We start from the raw sequence: 25448 nt of genomic DNA, 5'->3' as shown, positions 1-25448 counted from the left end.
ACAACTGCTCGAGCTCAGACCATTGACCTCACAACTGCTCGAGCTCAGACCATTGACCTCACAACTGCTCGAGCTCAGATGAGGCGGGTCGATAAGGGTAGCGTATTTGATGTAGTCTATATGGATTTTAGGAAGGCTTTTGACAAGGTCCCACATGGCAGACTGGTCAGAAAAGTAAAAGCCCATGGGATCCAAGGGAAAGTGGCTACTTGGATCCAAAATTGGCTCAGTGGCAGGAAGCAAAGGGTATTGGTCAACGGGTGTTTTTGTGACTGGAAGGCTGTTTCCAGTGGGGTTCTGCAGGGCTGGGCACTAGGTCACTTGCTTTTCGTGGTATATATCGATGATTTAGACTGAAATGTAGGGGGCATGATTAAGAAGTATGCAGATGATACTAAAATTGGCCGTGTGGTTGATAGGAGGAACGCTGTAGACCGCAGGAAGTTATCAGTGGACTGGCTAGGTGACCAGAAAGGTGGCAAATGGAATTCAATCCGGAGAAGTGAGAGGTTATGCATTTGGGGAGGTCAAAAAGGCAAGGGAATACACAATAAATTGGAGGATACTGAGAGATGTGGAGGAACAGAGGGACCTTGGAGTGCATGTCCACAGATTCCTGAAGGTAGCTGGACAGGTAGATAAGGTGGTTAAGAAGGCATACTGAATACTTTCCTTTATTAGCCGAGGCATAGAATGTAAGAGCAGGGAGGTTATGCTAGAACTATATAAAACCCTAGTTAGGCCGCAGCTAGAGTACTGCGTACAGTTCTGGTCACCACATTACAGGAAAGATGTGATTGCACTAGAGAGGGTACAGAGGTGATATACGAGGATGTTACCAGGACTGGAGAATTTTAGCTATGAGGAAAGGTGGGATAGGCTGGGGTTGTTTTCTTTGGATCAGAGGAGGCTATGGGGAGATTTAATTGAGGTATATGAAATTATGAGGGGCCTAGGTAGAGTGGATAGGAAGGACCTATTTCCCTTAGCAGAGGAGTCAATAAGCAGGGGGCATAGATTTAAAGTAATTGGTAGAAGGATTAGAGAGGAGCTGAGGATCTTTTTTTTCACCCAGAGGGTGGTAGAAGTCTGGAACTCACTGCCTGAAAGGATGGTAGAAGTCTGGAACTCTCATTGCATTTAAAAGGTGCTTGAATGTGCACTTGATGTGCCGTAACCTACAAGGCTACGGACCAAGAGCTGCAAAGTGGATTAGGCTGGATAGCTCTTTTTTGTCTGGCACAGACACGATGGGCTGAATGGCCACCACCTCTGCCATAAATTTCCATGATTCTATGATTCATTGACCTCACAACTGCTCGAGATCAGACCATTGACCACACAACTGCTCGAGATCAGACCATTGACCACACAACTGCTCGAGATCAGACCATTGACCACACAACTGCTCGAGATCAGACCATTGACCACACAACTGCTCGAGATCAGACCATTGACCACACAACTGCTCGAGATCAGACCATTGACCACACAACTGCTCGAGATCAGACCATTGACCACACAACTGCTCGAGATCAGACCATTGACCACACAACTGCTCGAGTTCAGTCCATTGACCTCACAACTGCTCGAGTTCAGTCCATTGACCTCACAACTGCTCGAGTTCAGTCCATTGACCTCACAACTGCTCGAGTTCAGTCCATTGACCTCACAACTGCTCGAGCTCAGACCATTAATCTCACAATAGTTCGAATGAGGTCTGTCGTATTTGTAAGTATAAGTTCATCGAGCAGCAAATTTGCTTAATTGCCCTCCAACTTAGAGTAAATGTTTTTAGAGAACAGTGGAAAGAATCAATTTGCAAGAATCATAGAATCATAGAATCATAGAAGTTACAACATGGAAACAGGCCCTTCGGCCCAACATGTCCATGTCGCCCAGTTTATACCACTAAGCTAGTCCCAATTGCCTGCACTTGGCCCATATCCCTCTATACCCATCTTACCCATGTAACTGTCCAAATGCTTTTTAAAAGACAAAATTGTACCCGCCTCTACTACTGCCTCTGGCAGCTCGTTCCAGACACTCACCACCCTTTGAGTGAAAAAATTGCCCCTCTGGATCCTTTTGTATCTCTCCCCTCTCACCTTAAATCTGTGCCCCCTCGTTATAGACTCCCCTACCTTTGGGAAAAGATTTTGACTATCGACCTTATCTATGCCCCTCATTATTTTATAGACTTCTATAAGATCACCCCTTAACCTCCTACTCTCCAGGGAATAAAGTCCCAGTCTGTCTAACCTCTCCCTGTAAGTCAAACCATCAAGTCCCGGTAGCATCCTAGTAAATCTTTTCTGCACTCTTTCTAGTTTAATAATATCCTTTCTATAATAGGGTGACCAGAACTGTACACAGTACTCCAAGTGTGGCCTCACCAATGCCCTGTACAACTTCAACAAGCTCATCACAGCAGTGACATAATTTTGATGTTTAGACATAGGTCTCAGATTTTACAGGTATTGTAAAGTCTCATAGTTAATACTGCAGGTTTAAGCAAAATCATGGTTTGTTGCGCTTCTAATCAGATTTTAAAGTATAAACAGGAATTTGCAGACAAGCAGCTATCAATTTTTCACGGCTTGTATGTTTGGTTGCATTTTTAAAAAAAACTTTCTAGTTCCAGGCCCACTGAAACGAACAGGAAGGTAAGTATCATAGTGATGAGGATTTTGTTCAATGAGAATATTAAGTGAAAGCAATGAGTGGAAATGCTTCATGTGTGGATTACGATGCCCACTTATGGTACCTTGTATCTTTTCATGTGTTCATGAGATGTTTCAACACACAGGCTCCGAATTACCGACCACATTATGTGCTGCATTATCACAGAACGAGTGAAAAAGGGGCTTCAAGTAGTGTACATTTTAACAATTTAATGTGATTTTATGAAAATATAAAATGTCATCAAATAATTACCTTGCAATGAATTTTGAGGACTAACACGAAGAATAATTGAATAGAAAATCCTAAACCCAAAAAGGTCGCAAGCTGCAAACAACAAAATATGAATTGAAAAATAAAGAACTTTGTAGGGTGGAAGAAAGAGAATGTAATGAAACTAAAGTAATAAATATTTCAGCAGCAGCATAAATGTCACTTATGCATATTCAATTAGGCTTATAATGTCTGGTGATTCCATCAAAACATGCAAATAGTCTTAAGCATTTCAGGAAGGTGGAAGGTAAATCTCTTTCAAAGAGCAATTGTTCCAAACACACGTGTCTTACTGAGAAAAAAAATCATACAAGCTGTGAGAAACAAAGTAACTTATTTCACCTCTCCATACAAAGTCTGTATTGTGAATGGATATATTTAATAAATCATATGTTCCTGGAAATTATTTTTAATTAAAATTCCCTCTTTAGCTTCCCCTCCAGCTGTTTCTCACTGTTTTGCTTCCTGCTTTGGGAGGTGTGGGAGGACATTCTGGGCTGTCACTCAATAATGAGTTGTCGGTGTCCTCCTGGACTTGTCGTACCAACCCTTCTCCCTTCTTTCTCCAGAATTGGAATGCTCCATTACCAAAAAGCACACCATCCAGCTACCCAGTCAAAGAATGGAATAATCTCATCTTCTGAGAGCAAGATAACTTCAAATATCAGCCCGGATTGGAATTCAAATCAAGTATCCAAACTGTACAGAGAAACCAAAAATGTATTTTATTGCCATTATGTATGGAAATTTTATTTTAGCAAGTATACAATGCTTTGTTTAAAAAAACACTTATTTAAGCTGCAGAAATTAGAGGATCATCAAGAACTACCTTTGTGTATTTTTCCATGTTTAGAAATTGATATAAATATGAATATGTTCCTGCCATAATTAGCATCCTGCGGGCATAGTTCAGTCCTGATTAATGAATCAGTAGTCTTGCGTGGATCAAGATTACTATGAAAAAATGGCCAACTTGGAACCCTGGAACACAAGTCAGTCTAAGCAGAAACTATACAAGATCATTCTTTATACAAAGGACGTTAGACTGCTACAATGTGCTGCTCTTTTTCAGTGACACTAAGAAATGGATTGATTATATTTATAGTACTTGGAACCACTTTATGCCTAAATCAGGAATTTTGGATATTTCTTCTGTGCTCATCAAAATGAAAGATGTCAATGCTGAGGAACAGAACATTCTTCCAGTTTTTGCACCCTGTCTACATCAAATACTCAAGTCAGATGTAGTACGGCATTGCGACACAGTAAATATTTCTTGTGTGTGCAAACACGGTCTGCTTTTGCCACAACTCCAGAACAGAACTAATACCAGCCTTATCAATGGCCTCTCATTTGCAATTGCAATTTCATGCTAAATTACAGGCAGTGTTATGAAGTGACTTTCTTGCCACACCCCTTAAGGCTTAGGTTGAGACTACACAAACTCAATTCAGGTAGGAACCTTACATCCAATACAAAGATGAGACTTTCACCTAAACCTAAATGGCAGAAGTAAAGTGCAGTGTATTGGCCTGCTGTGCCATCCTTGTCTATGATCACCAATTTTATACAATGGGAGTGAATCAACATCAAACATTTGAATTCTATACAGTAGGAATGAATGGGCAATGTCTTGATGTCTTGAAGTTCTACATAATTGGAATGATTAGAAAGTTGTGTAGAACTTTCAATTGTTAACTATGCTAGTGAATAGGAAGTGCTTTGGCTCATTGGAATTCTGACCTTGATGCAGCTAGAACTTCATCTAATGTTAAATTTATTCTCCCTGTTAACATTTATGAGGAGAAATAACATTTTGTTTGTATGGGAAAAATATTTATTGGCACTTTTAGGATTTCAGTATAATTTAATCAGAAAATATTTAGAAATTACAAAATAATGTACATATAAGCCATTTACTTATTTGCCAATCAATGTTGTAGGGGAAATATTTAATGCAAAATACATATTGAAAATAGCCAAATAGTTGTAAAACAAAACTGATGGCTTTTCTTGATAAGTGCAATGATGAGTTCCGGCAGCAGTAGCGCATTTTTAAAAAAATGTGTTATATATAATGACTTGAAATAAATAACTATAACAAATAATTCTAGCTGTAGGTACTGATGTTAACGATTTATTTACTAACACGCTATCAGTATCCCGGAGCTAGTGAATGATTTACAAATTATTATTGAACTCTGTTACAGAGTCTTTTTGTTATGGAAAAATGTAACAACATAGTCCAGTGTGAAGTTAACAAATACCCTCAGGAAATAATTTGTTCAGCTCATGGGATCACTCAGGAAATATCCTTTTTAATCACTTAAGCAGGAAATAGGTTGAATCACTTAACAAACACCAAAATATTATGTCTCAGCCACTAGAAACACATTTTATTCAATGAAAGACCATTTTGTGTCCTTTTCTTTCTTGTTATTTTAAAAATCTTTTGCCTCTTATTGAAAACATGTTTTATATTTCATTTATTAAAAGATATTCTAAAAACCCTTCTGCTAAATCAAGGGGCCTTAAAAAATACTTTCTAATCATTCCAATTATGTAGAACGTCAATACATCATGACATTTCCCATTCATTCCTATTGTTTAGAATAATGGTGGGGGGGGGGGGGGGCGGTGTGGTGGGGAGAGAGGGTGGGGTTTACATCTCTATTCCATAATGGTATTACAGTGACTGAGTTCGTTCCCTGGCTGTGTCAATGTCCCAGGCAGTCTAGTGATAGTATGCCTCGGCTTCAGCCTTCATAAAAGAGCCAGATTTTAAGTCTTCAGAAGTAATCACCATTATGCGTACATTACGCTGATAATTCATTTTTCTTCTTTGCTTTTTTTGGGGGTTTTATTTGCCTTTCTCCTCAGGTTTTGTTTCTGAAGGTATTGTTTAGCACATGATGCATTTTTGACTCATAAGATGTTTGCTTGATAAATTGAATCACTTCTTTTTGGCACAAATAAGTTCAAAGTTTGAAATGAAAACCTATATAATTGTTGCTTATTAATGGAAGATGGCACTGCAGCTATGGTAGGCTTTAGTGACATCCTACTTTTATTGCCATAAGGTATTTTTGTGATTAAAGTAACAGCTATATAATTAGAAGTCATAGTGTGTGTCACTTTAAATGTGTTCCGAGCACGAAAAAGCTGTCAGACTTTACTGATTGGCTGAAATATCAGCAGCCAAATTATTTCCTCACCCATCCTACTAAATACCCTTCCAAGGTTGAAGAATTCTGAAAGACAAATACAAAACTTACCCATTACATCTTACTATATATTCAACAACTTTTGCCTCTAGCCCAGAAACCCCCATTCCCCCCCCCCCCCATCCCCAACCTATCCCCCCCCCTCTTTTTAGCAGCCCCTATCTTGCCTTCTGTTCCATTCTGGCTCTGGCTAACATCTGTTGTGGGGAAAATGCTGGAGTCTATAATTAAGGATAGGGTGACTGAACACCTCGAGAATTTTCAGTTATCAGGGAGAGCCAGCATGGATTTGTGAAAGGTAGGTCGTGCCTGACAAACCTGATTGAATTTTTTGAAGAGGTGACTAAAGTAGTGGTTAGGGGAATGTCAATGGATGTTATTTATATGGATTTCCAGAAGGCATTTGATAAGGTCCCACATAACAGACTGTTAGGTAAGATAGAAGCCCATGGAATCGAAGGAAAAGTACGGACTTGGTTAGGAAGTTGGCTGAGTGAAAGGCGACAGAGAGTAGGGATAATGGGTAGGTACTCACATTGGCAGGATGTGACTAGTGGAGTCCCGCAGGGATCTGTCTTGGGGCCTCAATTATTCACAATATTTATTAACAACTTAGATGAAGGCATAGAAAGTCTCATATCTAAGTTTGACTATGACACAAAGATTGGTGGCATTGTAAGCAGTGTAGATGAAAACATCAAATTACAAAGGGATATTGATAGATTAGGTGAATGGGCAAAACTGTGGCAAATGGAATTCAATGTAGACAAACGTGAGGTCATCCACTTTGGATCAAAAAAGGATAGAACAGGGTACTTTCTAAATGGTAAAATGTTAAAAACAGTGGATGTCCAAAGGGACTTAGGGGTTCAGGTACATAGATCATTGAAGTGTCATGAACAGGTGCAGAAAATAATCAATAAGGCGAATGGAATGCTGGCCTTTATATCTAGAGTACAAGGGGGCAGAAGTTATGCTGCAGCTATACAAAACTCTGGTTAGACCGCACCTGGAGTACTGTGAGCAGTTCTGGGCACCGCACCTTCGGAAGGACATATTGGCCTTGGAGGGAGTGCAGCGTAGGTTTACTAGAATGATACCTGGACTTCAAGGGTTAAGTTACGAGGAGAGATTACAGAAATTGGGGTTGTATTCTCAGAGTTTCGAAGGTTAAGGGGTGATCTGATCGAAGTTTATAAGATATTAAGGGGAACAGATAGGGTGGATAGAGAGAAACTATTTCCGCTGGTTGGGGATTTTAGGAGTAGGGGGCACAGTCTAAAAATTAGAGCCAGACCTTTCAGGAGTGAGATTAGAAAACATTTCTATACACAAAGCGTGGTAGAAGTTTGGAACTCTCTTCCGCAAATGGCAGTTGATACTAGCTCAATTGCTAAATTTAAATCTGAGATAGATAGCTTTTTGGCAACCAAAGGTGTTAAGGGATATGGGCCAAAGGCAGGTATATGGAGTTAAGATCATGGCTGATCTGTGATCTATCAAATGGCGGAGCAGGCATGAGGGGCTGAATGGCCTACTCCTGTTCCTATGTTCCTTTTCTTCTTCTGCTGTTCAATGGCCTTTGACACTGTTGCACATGTATGCCCTGATTGCAACCAACCTGCACTAACAGTTTGGTATTTCGGCACTATTTCCACTCTCATAAACCACGCCACGCCACACCACATCAGTTCAATTTTTTTAAAGCATCTTCAAACAGCAGAATAAAAAATAAAACTTGCAGTAAAATATATATGCAACGGCAGGCTGATCTCTATGGCGAGACAGACTGTAGTAAAATTCTGTAATCAAAGAGCTCGTTCTCAATGCACACTATTTCCCACAGCTAGTTTATCATTTATCATTTGGAGGAGAAAGCTTTCTAGCAATTTTCTCTGGTGCAACTATACAGCACCAAAGGCCAAAAACATTATCCATTAGTGAAAATAATAGGAATTTCAAGAAATTATGGAAAAATGACAAAAGAACAATAGAGTATCAAAGGAATCAATGAAGAGAAAAAGACAAGTAACTCCAATATACTTTCATGGACAACTTTACTCATCTATGAACTGTCAGATTCTGGGAAGGGGCGACATAATTATGCACATTTGGCAGCCTTTTCCTTCTTGTGATGTGTAAAATGAATCAGAGATTGACTTGTTCACATTATGGTAAGCTGAGTCCCCCCATCTCCCAAATGAATGGTGGCAGTTCGAGGAAAGAAGCAACAAATTAAGTAAACTATTTTAATGTTATTTTGAAAGGGGAGAGGGTTAGAAAAGAATATTACAATTAAAAAATAAATAAAAATGGAAGACAATATGGAAGATGGAGAGCACAATTAAGATGTTTAAAAATATTAAATCAAAACTATGAAGTTTTCTTTGTTTTTCTTCTTAATCAATCCCATTGTATGTCAATAAAGTCCAACTGAGCTAGTTGTGAGATAACAAGTGCAACATGTGCACAATTATTGTTAAACAAACATGGCAGATAATTCTATCAAGTTTGGATTAGGTCAATTAAGTCCAACTTTGGTACAGTTACATTGATTAGTACAAAGTGAACTTTGCTGTTTTGTATTGGAGAGCTTGGAGTATGTGACAGAAGACTGTGTTGGTGAGAAGATTAATCAAGTTTTGCATGGGTGAGTCATTAAAGTTCATGGTGACTCAGAGAAGTTAGATTGCCGATGGTACTACATAAAGTGAATTGGATCTTAATGAGCATCATCTCAATTCACAAGCATTACTGAAGTGCTGAAGATATGGTAGTCCCCATCATTACGTTATGGCAGTACAACGTATACAATATGGTGAACAATCTAAAACAAATCAGTCTCATTAGGTTTTAACCTACTGACCCAAGAATGGCAAATAAATAGCTGAATAAATAAATTAAGAGTGCAGCTTAGACAAGGCAGTCAAGTGGTGATTGTTGTAAAATTTATGAGATTATTGCATTTTACAACTGATGGCAATACTTTTATGGTTCATTATTATCTGAACTCCAATAGTATAAATGCCTTGTAAATCACCCGTAGCCTTCATTCACTCTGTATGTGGCATTAAGTATAAAATATGTAATCCCCTGTTGATCATCAAGTGAACTGAAAGCAATAATTGTATTTTTTAAACAAATTTTTACAGAAACAATCCTGTTTTCTTGTATCACTGTCCTCATTTACCATTACAGTACTAAGTTCAATGAAATAGATTTTGTCTGATTTTATTTGAACTGTTAAAACCCTACTCTTCTGTCATCTGCCAACATGGGAGTGAACAAATGGGTGCTGCTCCATTACTTTATCCCTTGTGGTGAGTTAATCAACACGGTTGAGGCACTATATGAAGGTATATTTATTTGTGGGTCAATATTTTCTGCATTTAGGTCAATGTTCATCCTATTATCAGTGGGATTGATGTATTATTGTTATGGTTTTAAATTCAACCTCACTGTCCCTACTTCCCCCACTCTCTGATCAAAATTTGGTCAAACTGCACTTGCTAATATAATGGTACTGGATTGATTGTATTTTGTCCCAAGAATCTAGATGAATGAATACGAGTTGAGGATATAGATTTACTGGAGAAGGTACAAAAAGATTTACTGGGATGCTACCAGAACTGAGAGGTTATACCCATCAGGAAAGATTGAACAGGCTGGCACTCTTTTGTCTAGAAAAGGGAAGACTGAGGGGTGACCTGATAGAGGCCTTTAAGATTATGAAAGGGTTTGATAGGGTAGACGTAGAGATGATGTTTCTACTTTCGGGGGAGACCAGAACTAGGGGCCATAAATATAAGATAGTCACTAATAAATCTAATAGGGAATTCAGGAGAAACATCTTTACCTAGAGAGTGGAACTCGTTACCACAGGGAGTAATTGAGGTGATCAGCATAGATGCATTTAATGGAAAGCTAGATAAACACATGAGGGAGAAAGGAATAGAAGGATATACTGATAGGGTGAGATGAAGTAGAGAGGAGGTTCCTGCAGAGCATAAACACTGGCAAGGACTTGGTGGGCCGAATGGCCTGTTTCTGTGCTGTACATTCTATATAATTTCTACTAATCAAGTTCACTATGTAGTTGGTTTTGGAGGAGCTATGAATTCAAGTAAAATATCATTAGACTACACTGAGGAGAGGGTGACTAATTCTGGCTCTATACTTGGTGCACAATGCCTACTTCTGAAGGTTACCAGTTTCCTATTCCTTCAACGTGTGTTTTGCAAAATGTGTGGGTGGCACAAACTTGAAATATGGAGTAACGTGATGCAACTCTGTCGCCTGTGTGTGAAAGAAAGCGAAGTACTTCAGTACCGAACGCTGCAGCTCTATCCGGTGCTTTTGCTGCCACATTACAAGAGGACTGACGCACGCGTAGAATTCGAACCCGCGTGCGCAAAATGCCAGCCAAAAAGGCGCATGCGTGGCAGCTGCGCGTTTGTGCGCAGGCGCGGCGGCGGTGGTGGTGGCAGCGCGTGCGTCGCATGCTGGCGTGGCAGGTAAAGGAGATTTGAATTTCTTTGGAATGGACAATGTCGGACACTGTATTTAACGGATAAAGGATGTGTAAGGCTGAGTGGGAAAGGTCGTACCGAGGAGAATCGGTTACTTCGATTTATTTTTATTCTGTTTTTGTAGAATGCTCAGTCGGGGTCTTTAATTATGTCCCTCCCCCATGATGTAAAGATGTCGTCCTGAACTTAAGCACACTGTAGAAGTACAAACTGCTGCTATGTTCTTTACATTAGTACGATGTGCATTAAAATGCTATGATGTGGAGATGCCGGTGATGGACTGGGGTGGACAAATGTAAGGAATCTTACAACACCAGGTTATAGTCCAACAGTTTTATTTGAAAATCACAAGCTTTCGGAGGCTTTCTCCTCCATCAGGTGAGTGTGGGATTCCACGAAGGTTACCACATTTATAGTCAGAGAACAATGCCTGGTGATTCCAGATAATCTTTCCAACTGCCCGTTGTCAAGGCAATCAGACAGAGAGACATTACATACAGGACTACCGAATATACAAACGGTCTGAGCCCAAAGATAGAAAGAGAGAGAGAGAGAAACATCCGAAAGGAAGAGAAAGATCATTCTCTCTCTTTCTCTTCCTTTCGGATGTTTCTCTCTCTCTCTGTCTTTGGGCTCAGACCGTTTGTATATTCGGTAGTCCTGTATGTAATGTCTCTCTGTCTGATTGCCTTGACAACGGGCAGTTGGAAAGATTATCTGGAATCACCAGGCATTGTTCTCTGACTATATATGCGGTAACCTTCATGGAATCCCACACTCACCTGACGAAGGAGAAAGCCTCTGAAAGCTTGTGATTTTCAAATAAAACTGTTGGACTATAACCTGGTGTTGTAAGATTCCTTGTATTAAAATGCTATATTATTTGTTTATTTCAATCATTTGATGATATTAAAAGTGAGCCTACAGCCCATCATTGTTTACAATATTACCTCATGCAGCCATGGTACATGCATACATTGGGCTACACTCACTGTGTACTTAACTTGTTAGCTTTTGATGATACAAAAGACAACAATAATACATTTATATAGTGCTTTAATGTAGTAAAATGTCCCATGGCGGACAGAAATTGATACTGAGCCAATGAAGTAGATATTAGGAGGCGTGACTAAAGCTTGTTCAACAGGTAGGTTTTAAGGAAGGTTCTTGAACTTACCCAGTGAGTTGTTATGCTCTAGAGTGCACTGCCTGAAAGGGTGGTGGAAACAGATTCAGTAATTACTTTCAAAAGGGAATTGGATAAATAGTTGAACGGAAAAAAAATTGGAGTGCTATGGGGAAAGAACAGGGGAGAGAGACTAATTGGATAGCTCTTTCAAAGAGCTGGCACAATGGGCTGAAAGGTCTCCTTCTGTGCTGTATTATTCTATGATTCTATGAGAGGAGAAGAGATTTAGGGGGGGAATTCCAGAGCTTGGGGCCTCGGTGGCTAAAACTATGGCCGCAAGCAGTGGGGCAAAGGGAATGAGGGATGTTTAAGATGCTAGAGTTGGAGGAATGCAGAGTTTGAGGAGGGTTGTAGGGCCAGAGGAGGCTACAGAGAAAGGGAGGGATGAGGCCATGAAGGGATCTGAACACGTGGATGAGATTTTTTAATTGGCTCCCGGTCCCCAAGGCCTCAGTGTAGATCAGCAAGCACAGGGGTAGTGCGTGAGCAAGACTTGGTGTGGGTTAGTATATGGGCAGCACAGTTTTGGATGAGCTGGTTTATGGAGGATGAGAGATTGGCCAGGAGAGCATTGGAATAGTTGTGTCTGGCTGTGTAGTAATTGCTTTATTTTAATATTTAAAATATCTGTAACCTTTTAATTATTTTTGGCTTCAAAGACGAAATCACAGTACATTTCAAAATCCTGGAAAATGCACAAGAAAATGTCCAATCAAGATAACCTGGGGAGTTCCCCCATTCCCCACCCCCATGCATCTTCAGCGTTCACGTCCCTCATTACAAATTTATAGATCTAGTATAGCAAAAAATATAGTTTTGTTTTTCTCTTCAATACAAGTGATGGATATATTGGATATAAATGTGCAAGCTCATGTCCTACCATTTGTTTTCATGTCATAGGTAAGCTGTTAGATTTTGTTTCTCATAGGAAAAGGGAACAAATTCTGAAATATGATTGCAAAACACTGGTGAAAGCCATGTAAATAAACAATGTTTAACTTATTGAGTAACCATAAAGCAATGGCCCTGGTCATAGACCTATATTTAAGGCTTTTTTTTTGGTTGGTTATTATTTTGAGTTGTCAGCTTTTTTGGAGTTGTTGTAAGATTTCTAGGTTGCCATGTATGGGCTTGGTGTCAAGATTCCTCCCAATATCTAGCAAAAAATGATACCCCAAATCAATAGGTTATCAGATGACTCAGAAAATGTGTTGTTTTTTTAATTGGAATTCGATTTTATATTTACATGGGGAAAAAAATGTGGCTATGTTTTTATGAGGAATATTTTAGGATAATGTTATTATGCAGTCTACTTGAACTCAGTATCCACCCCCTCCACCATCAGTGTTCTATTTTTATGCTATCAGCATGAACATCACTTAAAATTGTAGTTTGGTAATTTGATAGTGGACTACGTTTATTCTCTTGAGTTGAGGGAATGGCAGAGTTAGGGAGTCCTTTATTTTCCTCTAATCACTGGCTGCAGTAAGTACAATCTACAGGATGCACTGCAGCAACTCACCAAGGTTTCTTTGACAGACCCTCCCTCTCCTGCGACCTCTGCCACTGAGGGTAAGAGTAGCAGTGTTGTGGGAACACCATCACCTCCACGTTCCCCTCCAAGTCACACAAACCATCCTGTCGTGGACATACATTGCTGTTCTTCATCGTCTTTGGGTCAAAATACCGGAATTCCCTACCGGGCACCATCACCACAAGGATTGCAGTGGATCAAGGAGAACGTCCACCACCACCAGTGTTCTGTTTTTATGCTATCAGCATGAATGCCGCTTAAAATTGTCTTTTGATAATTTGATAGTGGACCACATTTATTCTCTTGAGTTGAGAGAATGGCAGAGTTGGGGAGTCCTTTATTTTCCTCTAAACACTGTATTGTGCACTCCCAGATCAGGTGCAGAATTGTCATCTCACTATATGTATTTACTCCAACCTCTTGTGCTGCACCAGTCTGATAAACCATGTATCTGCATCGCCTTTCTGGAGCAGACCTTTAAATTATGGGCTGTTTTGTGTTTTTGGTTCATCTTGACTGGAATTTAAGATCTCCAAAAGAAAATGTAAAATATTTTTGGCATGGGCACTCAACAGAGACAAACAAATGTAGAATGAAGAGGAAAACCTGCACACCACTTTGGAATGTCACTGGGCCTTGGGTAGGTCCAGTGGGGCCGATCATATTCAACAAATCCTGGGCTAGGATCTTCATTGTTTTTTAAATATCTAAATAAATAACCATTTAATCACACTTCATTTTACACAACTTTTGTCAGTTACGGGTATTCAAATGTACAAGCCTATAACATTTACAACAAAATATTATTTTGCAAATACAAAATACATAACACTTATTTTGTTAACATAACCTAATTTTATAAAAGATAGGAGAAACTGTATAGAAAATCATTAAAGTAGTTGACCGTGAGGTCATGGTATCACCTTTGGACGTTTACAGTGACGTTGCTCCTGTTTTGGAGCTGAGCAGCACTCCTGAAACAAGACATGGATACAACTTGTACTACTTACACCAATCCCGTATTTCATTCTGTAAACTCCATGACCAAAGCACCATGTTTATCAAGCCTCAAGGTTTGTCTCCTTTGATATTGGCTGATAAATAATAAACATTATGTTTATTTCCCAAATTAACTTGGTTCCTCTCAAGCTTGTGAACATACTGCCCATTCTGCTGTATGCAAAGCTGCATTACAATTTCTGAATGATTTGCTTAAGATGGATTGAAAACCTCTATAAATGGCCATGTTTCTTTGAAATAAGTTGTCCACCATGACTGATCTGGGCATTAACCAATTAGTTTCATTTGTATGCTTAACATCAATGTTCTCTTTGTGTTCTTCATCCCCCATTACTACTGAAATTCTTATTACTCCCAAGGCAGAATGCAAGACTCCTGAAAATTTGGGCCTTTGGAACTCCAGAGGTTATTCCCTTTATTTGTTCGAGAGTGTCATCAACAGGGGCAAAATCACACCTCTGCTAATGACCGCAGTGCCTTCAAAGTAAAGTTGCCGTAGCAAAATCAAGCAGACTCAGTTGGAGGGGATCGGTGTAGTGCTTATTATTCAAACTGATGAACAGGTAAAGAATTGTAGTTTGACCCCAGATGTTTCATTCATTGTTGCTACAGTTTTTGCAATTCACGTCTTCAGTAATTTGTGGATGAATGTCTTTCTGCTGATTGTCATTAGTTTTATATGTGAACTCTTGTCACCAGTAAAGCCACTGTACTTGGTGCTTTGTTTCATTACTGGCATCAACAACCTATCCAAACCGTGTTTTTTGGAGCATGCTTTAATTCTCCCAGGCTTAGTATTAAGAGGTAACTTTATCATCTAATAACCTGAAATCATATAATAACTTTGCTGAAAAACGCACTCCATACTGATGTCTAGATGATTAGTTCGATTATTACTTTCACAACAGTTGTGTTTGGTCTATAGCGCTGTCACGTTTTCATAAACTCTTTTTTAGTTTGTCAAAAATAATCTGGACTCAGAATTATCTTTATGAAGATGTGTTTGATTTCTGTGTTTTATCACAAGATCCTGGAGCTATTCTTGTGATAACAATCACAGTAAATTAATTAACATGGCATCATATTTAGACAAAACCCTCTTAATGTCTTAGGATAACTGGTGGCTCTTATCTGAAGTGTTGTAAAAGTGAGGGAGAAAAACATTTAATCCATGGTCACTGAGTCTATTCTTGTCGAGTTCATGTTGGTGGTTTTTCTCCATTCAGTGCATTTTCGTAATCCCAGAACCAGTCATTTGGATAAACAATGACACTGTACCATGCAGACTTGTTAGTAAAATGTTGGACACTGAAGGGAATTTTAACTCTATCATGGGATTCCAATGGAACAGCCCTGGCAGCCGGTCCTGCCACTTACCTGGTGTTGGTGAAGAGTCTCTGAGTTGCATGATTTTCCTCCCCTTCCCAACGATTTCTTGCTTGGAACCACTGCCGACCGCACAAAAACTGGTCCGGAGTTAGAATCGGGCCGAGTGTCTTATGAACCTGTTTTGTCTTGTTCTTCTGGAAGGGACACCAGACTCTCAAACATTGAGATGCAATTTCATAAGGGCACATCTATGCTGAGCTTAAGCATTTGCAGATCCATTTTCTTTTTACCTTTTTAGGTTTTAAAAAGTACATAGTTTATAGTTGTACACTCAATTGGTTCAAACCCAGTTCATAACTTGACGGAGAGATCAGTGTGCTTCATTAAATATAATAATGCCACATGGGCTGGTAGCTAACCCTAGCTTTGGGGATGCTTCCTTCAGAAACATTCTAAATTTGCCATAGTTTAATGATACAGCCTTTTGGTTGGTATGATTGCGTTCATTGGTGGTGGTATAACTACCACTTTTCACCATCACCAAAAACATTATGCTGCTCAGAACAAATAAGTCTGATGAGTCTGGATGTGTGAACAAAATGGAAATATTAAAAGTTCTTGTAGTAAACTGAACTCATCAAAAATTATGCAATGTTTTGGTGCTTTGGTACCAGCAGAGATGCTTGCAATGAATTTGAGCCACTTATTTCTAACCAACTGCAAACCAAAGAACACTCAGGATTGCCTTTTCCTGGTACCTTTGTTGTATAGATGCTAATCTAAAGTGGCATCCTCTAGTGAAATGTTATGTTTACAATTTGTATGATGATGTCATATACGCACACAGATATTCTACAATGTAAAATGCTTCAAAAAAAGTCATTTTGCCAAGAAAATCCATTCTGAATCCAATCAGACCACCTCTTATCCACCTGGAATCTGAAATGTGTCACTTGCATGAGCTATGATCTGATTCCCCTGATGGTATTTTTTTCAATGCATGCAATGATTGAAAGTTTTGGAGATTCTCACTCATGAATCCATTTTGCGTTATGATCTTCCGTTGAAGACCCAGTCCCAATGTTAGATTATATTTTGTGTGTTGGTATAACTATTTAAAGACTTTTATTGAGAATGTTGTTAATTTATCATTGTTCAGTGGTTTTTGTACATTACTTTAACGAGCATATGCTTTCCCAGTGAATTTGTTAATGTTTTTATACTGTTGTGACATCACCTGCAGAATAAGGTGCAGCCCAGTGTTGCCTAGCTTTGCCTGTATGCAAGGTCACATCAGTGTGGAGCAATGAAATCACCCCAGGATGTTTTACACCGTAATTTTCTTGCTTGTAAGCAATAAAATAGAATCCCACACTTCCTTCAGGCCTGCCTCCTAATGTGCAATATTATTTTACATAGAACTGTTTGGAAACTTGTTACAGTTGTTCAGTTCCCCGGGATTAAAGAATAGATTTATTTTAACAATTTCTGTTTCGCCATCAGAGAAATATTTGTATATACTTGTGCTACAGTATTACAGAAAAGATCTTCAACACAGTAACTTGAAATGTATTGCTTTAAAATCAAATGTGAAAGAATTACTTAAATCAGAGTAAGGGAATCAAAGTCGAGAAACAGTTTTTGCCTTTTTATTTATTTCTTATTCCCATTAAATCCAGATTTGCTTTTGTTTTGTTGTACAACAAGATTAAAGGATCAATCACCAAATAATTTAAATATATGACTAAAATCAGTATTTTGCAGTGTTATTGTGGGACAAGAATTAATACACTTCTTGGCAAATAAAATTGCATCTAATTCTCTCTTTCTAAAATCTAATGGCACTACAGTCTACAATATACCCTTTTGTCCAGTGTTAAATAAAAGTTATCTACTAATACCATCACTGATTAATGCTCCTAGTGCAATCTGAGCAACTCTATAAGAGTGGCCATCGTCATTGTATATTATACAAAAAGTACTGCTTACCTGAACACTTCCCTGGTCATCATTAGGTTTAGTGTATACTTTTTAATATTCCCTACTTTTTGTTTTTTTTCACTTTTTTTTTCTATTACACTTCAGAGACTTTTATGCATCTCATTCAGGCCATTGGGTAGGAGACCTCAAGGCAGCAAAACATCTCTCCTCAGAATGAAAATGTTAACCTAGGCCTAAGTTGACTCCCCTGCAGGGTGGAGGGGAGTCTTTCCACCCACATGCCCCTCCTCCCAGTACCTCAAGATCAGAGGCCACAAGGGGCAAAATGGCAATGAAAGGTGATGGTTGTTCTAACTAGTACGGGAAGAAACAATTAATACATTTGTTTAACCACTTGTGAGCTGTGAACCAACTAGCAAAGTTTACTGATAGGATATTTAAAAAGACATTGGAAATTTCCAATAGACAAGTCAGTCTATTGATCAAACAATACAATATGACACTAATGTTTCTATTTTGAAATGTCTGTACAGTTCAAAAGTATTAGATTACCCGGTCTGCACTACTTTTCCTCCATTTCCCTGTACTGAGTCCACATTAAAAAAAAACATTTCAAATAAATGTGTCCCCAATCACCATCAGAGAGATTCTCATTAACATAGGGCATAACTAATACTGCGACAATTTTATGATGAAACACATTTTAAGGAGGTGACATCCAAACGTTGCCCTGTGTATGGAGAAACGAGCTTTAACTTCAGAGCAGGCTGAATGCTCCTGAACTTTCTCTAGTTTTCTGACTGATTAGTTAGTAATAAAGATTTTAGTCATGCACTGGGTGTAATTATGAACATTTGTATCGATTATGGCTCTGAGGTCTGGTTGTAATACACTGCACCTCTTCGTCACTACCTTGTCTCCCTGCTATTACTATGCTGTGTGATGTATTCCCTGGAGTTTGAAACAATTACAATGCTATAGGGAAAGTTACAAATAATGGAGCGTTAGTCTAACAGCTTGTGCACTTGAAACAGCTAACATTAAAGTTAGCTTTGGGGCTCTTCATGCCACTGGTTGCATGTTCAAAATAAATATCTATAGCATTGTTCGCACTTGAATATTTGTTGCTCCTCTGTCCTGGATTTCTGGTAAAATTGTTTCTCCAGAATGACTGTGCCAAAATAGAGCACGATTTTTTCAAGAATATAAATGTAATCTTACATTATATCAATTGCGGGGGGAGAAATCAGCTTAGAAAAAGGTCATCGTTTTAATGCCTCATCGGGAGCTCAATAAATTATTCCAGTCATTCACTAAATCAAGAATTACAGTAATACTGGCAAAACTATGACCAAATGCCATCATGGGTAGAACTTTAAAAGCAAGACTTGATATGTGTTAGCCATCCCCTACTACCATTTTATTACAGCAGATTGTTGGAAACAGCTGCAAAAATGTAATTATAAAGGTACTCCAAAGTCATAACCCATTTCCCAATGTATTAAAAGTTAACTGCACTTGATTCTGAGATTTCAAAAATTCAGTGAAAGGCACTGATGGTTTAAAAATTTTCTTAACCCTTTCTCACCCAAAGTGGCCAAGCAAGGCCAACTGACGCTCACTTAAAAAAAAATAATGGACATTTTTGGATGGGCAAAAGGATAGTGGTCTGTGCTTTTAAAATTACTCAAAGTTGTTAGTTCCTGAGGGGGGAAAAAGCTCAAAAGGAACCTGTTTAGTTCCATCACATACAGGTATTTTGATTTACTGCATGAAGTTTTGGCTATAAGGTCAATTTGTACTAAATATTTCAGAACTATTTAACAAAATATAAAATGAAGTTTCTGCCAGGAAGAAATGTCATTTTTTTAAAAATGGCTGTATTTGACATTTCTTGAAATTTTATAGAATTTGCTCGAACCCCTATCTGAAATGGTATAAGATTAGAAGTGGTGTTGCATCCACATTGAGTCCCCTAGTGTTCTAGTTTTAGATTCCCCTAAATTGAAATGGATACAACTTGAGTCTGAGTACAGGAACTCATTATCTTTCCTAACCTAGAATTTACCTGACAACAACTCACTGTTTTATGTGATTATTCTATCTTCTGTGTTCATATTCATCGCATTACATAATTTAGCAATGATGTTGAAAATACATTTAAGTCATTTCATGTCCCATTAATGACACTGTGGAGATTGTACTGTAAACAAAGTGGAAGCAAAGCATTTGATTAAAAACCTGTACAATTGTGATTGCCTTGAAAGTAATCAATCAGAAAAAGTAAAACTGATCTTTTCAGTAGTTAATCTTAGAAGCAGCGCACAAATGCCGTGCTAAAAGACAATAAGTGACATTGGAGCCAACACTTATTTTGGAAGTGCTTGAAACTTTTTGTAGTGTACACTTACGATATCTAGTGTAAAATCATGCCATGCATTGCATTTGTGAGCATCAAATGATTTGACTCTAATCAATTACATTCCTCTCAGATTAATCCATTTCCACACATTACCAACTTAGATTTTACCAGCTAAGCCATACTTAGTGCCAAAGTCTAGTTTTAACTTGACTGAACTACTTTGGATTGCTCACTACTGCCTGAACCCATGTATCGTCTTCAGCTCCGTACAGATTAATAAGCTTCTATTTAATTGTCTCCTGTTTTTAATGAAAGTCAAATGAGCCTTTCTGTTGGTGGAGGCTTCATTATGTTCCACATCTCCACCCTTGCTCCATCCTTTTCCTGCCGACTGGGGCTATAGGTCCCCTGAGTTGCCCTCTTCTTTCTCATAGTGAGCACCAGAACTACGATGGCGATGATGAAGATGACAAGTCCTCCAGCTGCAGTCACAGAACCAGCGATAATGGGAGTATCATTTCTCTGGGTGGTTCCTTTCTGTTGTAGAACATTACCATTGAGTAAAATGGAAGTGAGATAATTACTGTTTATTGTCCTGGTTCAGCAATGAGTATCTGGACTCAATTAACAAATCCTCATCCTGCCCTTACTGGGAGATTTTTCACCCAGCAGCAGTTTGTAAATAGAATAGACAGGGACACAGTCTGACAGTAACAACTGTTGATGCAACAACATAAGTGCTTTCAAGCTGTGTACACACTTGCTCATAGTGAACATGTCTTTAATTAGACATGGAAAACAGAAGACAGAGAAGATTACTTCTATCCATTTGTGTAAAGAACACTATCACCTAATATTAATATGGATCCCCTTCTCAGCATAAATCTATATATAGATTTCGACAAATGCCTCCTCCATTAACACATAGTTCTGATTTGTTTTATATATATATAAAATCAATTTAAATTTCAAGGCTACATTGCATTCCATCTTTTTTTAAAAAAACAAATGTTCATTTAAGACTTAAATCAAAATTACTTTAAAAATTAATTTAAATAAATGAAAAAATACTTCCACCATAATTTCACAACCGTCAGAACACAAGCTTATTTAAAAGCTTTTCAGTAAAATACAACATGCTGGCGAAGGATTAGAATAACTGAATGGAACACACGCGAAAGCTACTTCTGAGACGGATGTGATCTTAGAAGAGGTGATGTTGCACTGTATCGTTACATGAATGGGAATGCTTGAATCTGTCTTAGTTGACTTCAGTAGATTAAAAAGTCACACGTCATTCATGTGACATTGCAATGAGCAGCATACTTAGTGTGAATTTCCCCACTAGATGTTTCACTAGCTGCAGTTACTGTGAGAAAATTGCATAGCCAACATAAATTGGATTACATCAACCTCTCGATGAAGCAGATGCCTAGAATAAGAGAATTCGATCGTTGTATCAGCAGAATCAGTAGTCGTGAGCAGGCATATTGCTGAAGAAATGCTACCTGTAATGTCAGAAATGAGGTCTACTCAAAACAAGAGCATCTTTTCCTCTAAGGGTTCAATCAAGCAATCATATCAAGCGCTCTTCGGGTGGCACTTTAAGGACACTATCCATCTCCAGTCGAGCCCCCGCCACTTCCTGTTGGCTTGGATTGTACGTCCCTTCTGTCTGGCGCTTTTTACGTGCAGTAAGAACCACAAAACTAAGAGCTATTACAATCAGCAGCGCACTCCCACACACCACCGGCACAGCTACTGCCAGTAGCGGGACAGGGTCGGCCTTTTTCCCTCTCTGTAAAGATAATGGAAGACAATAAATGGGCCGCAAACTGCTGCAAGTTCTGTTAAATGCATTGTTCATGGTACCCTCTCCATCACCATAGGAATCAACTAAAATGCAAGTTACATGATGCAGATACCAGAAGCAAAAGCGCAACAGACAAAGCACTGGACAAGGAAACAGTACAGACAGCGAAATCATACTGAGCATCATTAATAAAACAGTAAAGATAGTGTAAATACACCAAATTAATAATGTGGCTTGGATGACCTTAAAGTAAACAATCATTGACCCATGCCAGTGGCACTTGTGAGATCTATTCAGAGAAAATGCAGCACCGATTTACCTAATGCTTGTATTTTTGAGAAACCTCGTTCTTCATCAATGGAATGAATTTTGTGTCCATTAAAACAGTCCCCCACCCTCCCCGGATACATACCTGAATGATATACTCACAAATAAACAGCAGAATGTCCCACTTTCAGTGGATTTGCACAGGATTGAGCCTATTGATATACGGGTGGGTTTATCATCTGGAACAAAACGAGAACTTTTGGCATTAAGTCTGTAAATTTCTGAGGTACTTACAGAATGATTAAATCTCAGATCATTCTGCCACTTTTTCTATTCCACTAAATTATTCTTCATATGATGAATATTCAAAGGGACTAATAACTTAAAAAGGTCAAATGAAGTTCTGGTACCTAGACCTGGGTATTCCAGCACGAGTCTGTTCTGAAAATCTCTCTCAAATGGCAAGTGTCCCTTTAAGTAAATTGGTGACTTCAGTTGAAATAAAAAGGTTTTTTGCACATCCTTGACATGTAGTTTGCTGAGGCAACAAGATGTGACGCTGTGAAGTGGTAGAACATGGGATTGTGTTGTGATTTTCCACACAAGTTTCACCAGGCTTTTTGGGGAGGGTGAATTTTCAACAGAGTGAATATTTGAGATCCTGTATCAACCTGTACTGCTCTCATGCTCCATTGATAGCATGTGGTTACATATTGGAAGTGGGTCATCTGTCTGTCCTCTCAGTATTGGAGTTGTGCACGAGGGGAAGATTATAATCTAAAGAAGGGCAAGAGTAATGGTTACTTCCTCCCAAAAAGAGGGGTGGCTGGGTCCCCCAGTAGCTGTAATTGAAACTCAAATTGTGGCATACGGACCAGAAAGGCCCCAATATGTGCTAAAAGTTAGCTGATCACATCTAAGCTGCTCATGGGTGCCATAGTTGGTCTCTATGTCTTTGGATTGAAATAACCTGCCATGGTTCTGGCTAATGTTCTTGACCCAATGATGCTGCTGGAAAGCACATCTGGTGTGGCTGTAATGTCCCCATGGTAAAATTGCCTGCTGACACTATAAGTACACAGGAATAATGGCCACTTGAGAGAGCTGCTGATGCCCATTGAACCAACCTCCTCAGCAGCATGCTTAATTTCTAAAACCTCACCTCTGCACTTTGAGAAGGAGGTTGAATTGCACGGTGGATATTTGTCTGTTAAATAAATCCACCAGGATTGCAGGAAAAACAGAGAATTGCACTCTCTAGTAAAGACCTTCTTGAGCAGTTTATTGTACTCCAGTTGATTAATATACTAGTAATATAATATATTAGATCTGAAATGGGCAAAGTCCTGGGAACGCCACAAAATCTGAGCCAACTAAATTGGCTGTCCAAGGTACTGTAAATGCTTCCCTCCCCTCCCCACCACACGCAGACATACTTAAATAAGTTCCCTGTAATTTGCCTTGATAGAATTACAATATTATGCAAAGGGGGTTGGGTTTGTAGTATGGCCAATAAGTAGATTTAGCTGCCAAACTCTTGATATTCTGAATGTACTTGTAATAGGAACATAGAAACAGGAGTAGGCCATTCAGCTCCTTGAGCCTGTTAGATCATGGCTGATGTGCACCACAGCTCCATTTATCCGCCTTTGCTCTATATCTCTTGATAATCTTGCCTAACAAAAACCTATCGATCTCAGTCTTGAAAATTTGACCCAGCATCCACAGCTTTTTGGCTAAGGAGTACATGGTCTTTGATAACCATGGCACTCCTGGCAGTAGTAAATTTTTAATCCTTTAAGTTGACTTTCACCCACTTCAATTAACATAGCAACTTACAAAACCCACAATTTCAGAAAAATATGCTAGTTTTTTAATGTGACGACCACAGAGAACATCATATATAAACACATGTAGGAACAGTTCTTGTATCACTTCTGTTCATGGTGATTTCAATGCATTTGTTCATCTTTGTTTTAATAGTCATTATATTTAGCTTTTTTTGCCTCATATAATGCTGCACTTGATTAAACAGTTTTGAGGGGATCAATTACTCAATTTGCTAGGCCAACACCTCATTATAAATCTCTCAGAAGCAAAGTACACAAAAATTAGTGCTATACCCTGCAATACCCCATGAGTACTCTCACCATTAAAGCTGAAATCTACTGGTTTTGTGTCTCTATTGTTTCCTGTTATTGCCTTTGTGCACAGATTTATTTGTAACAGAAATCATTTGCATAACATCTAAAGCTACAAAAGGCCTAATAGAGCAACTAATTAACCTTGATCTGGAAACCCCATTTTTGTATTTTAACTGCAATAAACTGTTCCCGCTTGCAATTTAATTTAAATTTCTGCAACATTTGCCTTTTTATTGCTTAGTTTCAGACCAGGTTAGAACTGTTTAAGTTAAAGCAGGACAATCTATTATTGTTCTGCATAGTGAGCCTTTGGGTTACTTTCTCTGTCCATTCAACAGTTTCAACAATGCATCTGTGTCAAAGAGCATTAATCCCTGGTGTCATGCAGAGATATTATTGCTTTTTATTCAGTTATTTTTAACCATTAATCTTCCAGCCTGCAGCTTGCAACAGACACCATTCTCAATGGATCTGGCCACTGCAGCTGAAAAGCTCTTTAAGAGCCTGCAACCAGTGCATTTTTGACAAGGACTGGAACTGTTCCTTTGTAAGTAGCAAAAGTGTCTCTTTTTAAGTTGACAAGTTATTAAATGTGCTATTTGAATCACATATGAACACAACCAAATAAGGTTATAATTCACTGGAGCTATTCCACAGATTTTGACAATATGAATCTGATTGACATCTCCTTTTCTCTCTGTGGAGTTTGCTATGGGCATTTAAAATCAAGAACGAATCATTAACATTATTCTAGGTAATTTAATTCCTCGACCAAAGTTTAATTTTGTAGAGAAATTTTCCCCCTGATTCCCATTGACTTCAGTTTTACTCAGGCTCTTTGGTGTCACTCTATCAAATGCTGCCTTGATGAAGGGCAGTCACTCTCATCTCACCTCTGGCATTCAGTTCTTGTGTCCATGTTTGGATCAAAGCTGTAATAACCGGGGCTGGAGCTGAATGGTCCTGGCAGAGCCCAAACTGAGCATCGGTGAGCAGGCTATTGGTGAGTAAGTGCTACTTGATAACATTGTTGACGACCCCTTCTATCACTGCTGATGATTGAGAGTAGGCTGATAGTGCGGTAATTGACGGCATTGGATTTGTCCTTTTTGTGGACAGGATCATAAGTGGGCAATTTTCC

At 38.8% G+C, this 25448-nt stretch overlaps 1 protein-coding gene across 1 annotated transcript in view; it reads right to left on the bottom strand.

The window, feature by feature from the left end:
* Positions 1-20586: 20586 nt before the first annotated feature.
* LOC137300549 (protein crumbs homolog 1-like) overlaps positions 20587-25448 on the bottom strand; it is a 126452-nt gene continuing 121590 nt past the window's right edge. Inside the window, exon 13 of the mRNA XM_067969685.1 lies at positions 20587-21881. Coding sequence (XP_067825786.1) covers positions 21660-21881 — 222 coding nt within the window. The 3' untranslated portion in view covers positions 20587-21659. The remainder of the gene's footprint in view (positions 21882-25448) is intronic.

Source organism: Heptranchias perlo, chromosome 31, assembly GCF_035084215.1.
Source record: "Heptranchias perlo isolate sHepPer1 chromosome 31, sHepPer1.hap1, whole genome shotgun sequence".
Taxonomy (NCBI): domain Eukaryota; kingdom Metazoa; phylum Chordata; class Chondrichthyes; order Hexanchiformes; family Hexanchidae; genus Heptranchias; species Heptranchias perlo.
Note: the sequence above shows the minus strand (reverse complement) of the source record. Positions and strands in the feature narration are given on the sequence as shown.